Below are 2403 nucleotides of genomic sequence, written 5' to 3' on the forward strand. Positions count from 1 at the left end.
TATGGCAGTACTTAATAGTAGTGATCATGGTGAAACAAAGTGGTGGCCTAAAAAAAAATCACCTTTAAAATGTATGAATATTAACAATAACTATTTCACAGTATTGATTGAGCAAAACTAAAGCTTATCGTACTTATAAAGCTGCCTGAATCATTATATATGAGTTTATGGAGTGAATCAAAATTTCACTGTTTCAACAAATTTTAATCTAAGTGAACCTTGTCACTCTAATTTTTTCACAGAACTCTTTTGTCTGTGGTCTCAATGATTCCTTTCTTGTACCAAAAAGGAATATATATGTAAAACAGATGATGCACTACTTTGGGAATATAATTAGACTTGAGGGTAGGTTGTTAGAGATCGTGATGAGTAGTAAAATTGAATTGGATATATGACACAGAAAAATATAGTTGATAAAAAGGAAACAAACGTACTGTAAAAAATTATTTTATTTTATAAAGTCAAGTAGGGATTGATGTATACATAACATAGCTAATTATGTTAATATATAAAGTTTTAATGGTACAAAAGTATTGAAACAAGAAAGTCAAAACAACAAAACTGAGTTACTTAAAATATAAAAAATATTTTCCTTATTTTGGCTAAGACTAACATGATTACAGTGATTTGCAAAAGTAAGGATAAAATATTTTAAATTTTAAGTAACTCAGTTTTATAGCTTTGACTTTCTTGTTTTAATATTTTGTGTGACATTAAAACTTTCTATATTACTGTAGCTACCTAGGTTACACATATATATATTGATCCCTACTTGTCTTTATAAAATTAATTTTTTTTATTTTACTTGTATATATACATATACATATTCTGTGCATTTAATAAAATTAGTATAGTTGTAAATTGGTTAGATAGTATGATTTTTCAGACTTATTGTAGTAGCAAGATTTAAGATGTATTCAAATTTTCAATAATGCATGAAATGATATTGTACTTCATAATATATCAATGTTACATAACAAAGATTTTGATTTATGCAGAAGGAGCATATTGTACAATGTTACAATATTAAGTCAAATGAAATCAAACTCATGATATCTTAATGTTACAAAATTGGAAATTACATGACCCACAGGAAATTCTTATATCAAAACAGTAAAAGATTTTACTGGTTACAAATGTATAAAATCAGAAATTTTTGAAAAATTCTTTTACCTTGATTATTTTTATTTCTAATTGATATTTCAGTTTACTATAGTAGGTTGAGGTATTCTAAATGATTGAAGTTAAAGTGTTAATGCTAAGTATTTGATCTGGATATAATAAAAAGTTACCATTATTAACAGAAAGGGTGCGTGTAAAATTAAAAAAATAATCAAAAACGATATTGAATAATTTGTCAGTGTTGATAAAAAGTGAGAGTGGCATAATTTCTACAGTGGTTTAATATGTTTTGCAATTTGACCATATAACGCTCACTTTTGCCCTCGTAATTCAATTCTTTGCTTGCCTAAAATTGTAACTACCAACAGCTCAACTCTATGTTTATTGTAAATCGTTAGTGTATAATATAAAAGCCTAATTATTATTATTACCACTTGTCAATTTATTATGTTTGATTTGAAATTGTATACAAAAACAATAGTCTTTGCTCAGTTAATTTCATATGCTTCACCTGTTTTTTTTTTTCTCTCTCTTAATTAAAAGTTGCTAGAATTTCTTTTAAAACAAATAATCATGCCAACATAAAAAAAATGGAACTTCTGATAATTTCCCCTTTTTTTTGTCTTACAAGAAATTATATTCAAAAGTAAGATATATTATTTGCTAGGAATAAAATGCAAAATATAACTGATTTCCTCAACTAGGTTACAGAATCCCTACTATGAATGCACCATACTTTGCTCTGTGGTTGAACAGTTTTATTGATAAATCTGTCAGACCCGTATTACCACGAATAGGAAAAGAATACAAGTTTGATAATACCCGGGTAAGTTGGTTCAAATATTATTTGTGAATTTTTTGTCAATTTGGTGAATTGCTGATATATATATATTGAGAGAGAGTATTTCTGTTTGAGGTTTTCTCAGCTTAGTTTGGAGATTCTTGACAACTTGTTGCTATAATTTTGTGCTGAAAAACTGAAGGTGTGTACAGAATTTCCACACTTTAACTTACTTATCTTATACTTTTTAATGTAAAAGAGAGCTAAGGACTAGTGAAGTTTCATTTAAAAATTATAAACAATACAACTTTGGAATATTAAATCCTTTTTTTTTTTGGAATTTGGTGTTTCAACATTTACCTTTGTCATGATTTGCATCAAAACATACTGTTACGTCTCCGTTTGTTGATTAATTTTCCGTAACTTCGTTCCGACGAAACTTTAGCGACACAAGTCCTTACTTAATAAAACTGGTTTATTCTTTCGGAATATAACTTCAC

At 27.1% G+C, this 2403-nt stretch overlaps 1 protein-coding gene across 2 annotated transcripts in view; it reads left to right on the forward strand.

The window, feature by feature from the left end:
* LOC106461626 (cinnamoyl-CoA reductase 1-like) overlaps nucleotides 1-2403 on the forward strand; it is a 45532-nt gene that overhangs the window by 34621 nt on the left and 8508 nt on the right. For both annotated transcript variants that reach the window (XM_013921465.2, XM_022388632.1), the window contains exon 7: nucleotides 1827-1948. In XM_013921465.2, the coding sequence (XP_013776919.1) occupies nucleotides 1827-1948 (122 nt within the window). The remainder of the gene's footprint in view (nucleotides 1-1826; nucleotides 1949-2403) is intronic.

The sequence above is a fragment of the Limulus polyphemus genome, unplaced genomic scaffold, assembly GCF_000517525.1.
Source record: "Limulus polyphemus unplaced genomic scaffold, Limulus_polyphemus-2.1.2 Scaffold1000, whole genome shotgun sequence".
Taxonomy (NCBI): Eukaryota; Metazoa; Arthropoda; class Merostomata; order Xiphosura; family Limulidae; genus Limulus; species Limulus polyphemus.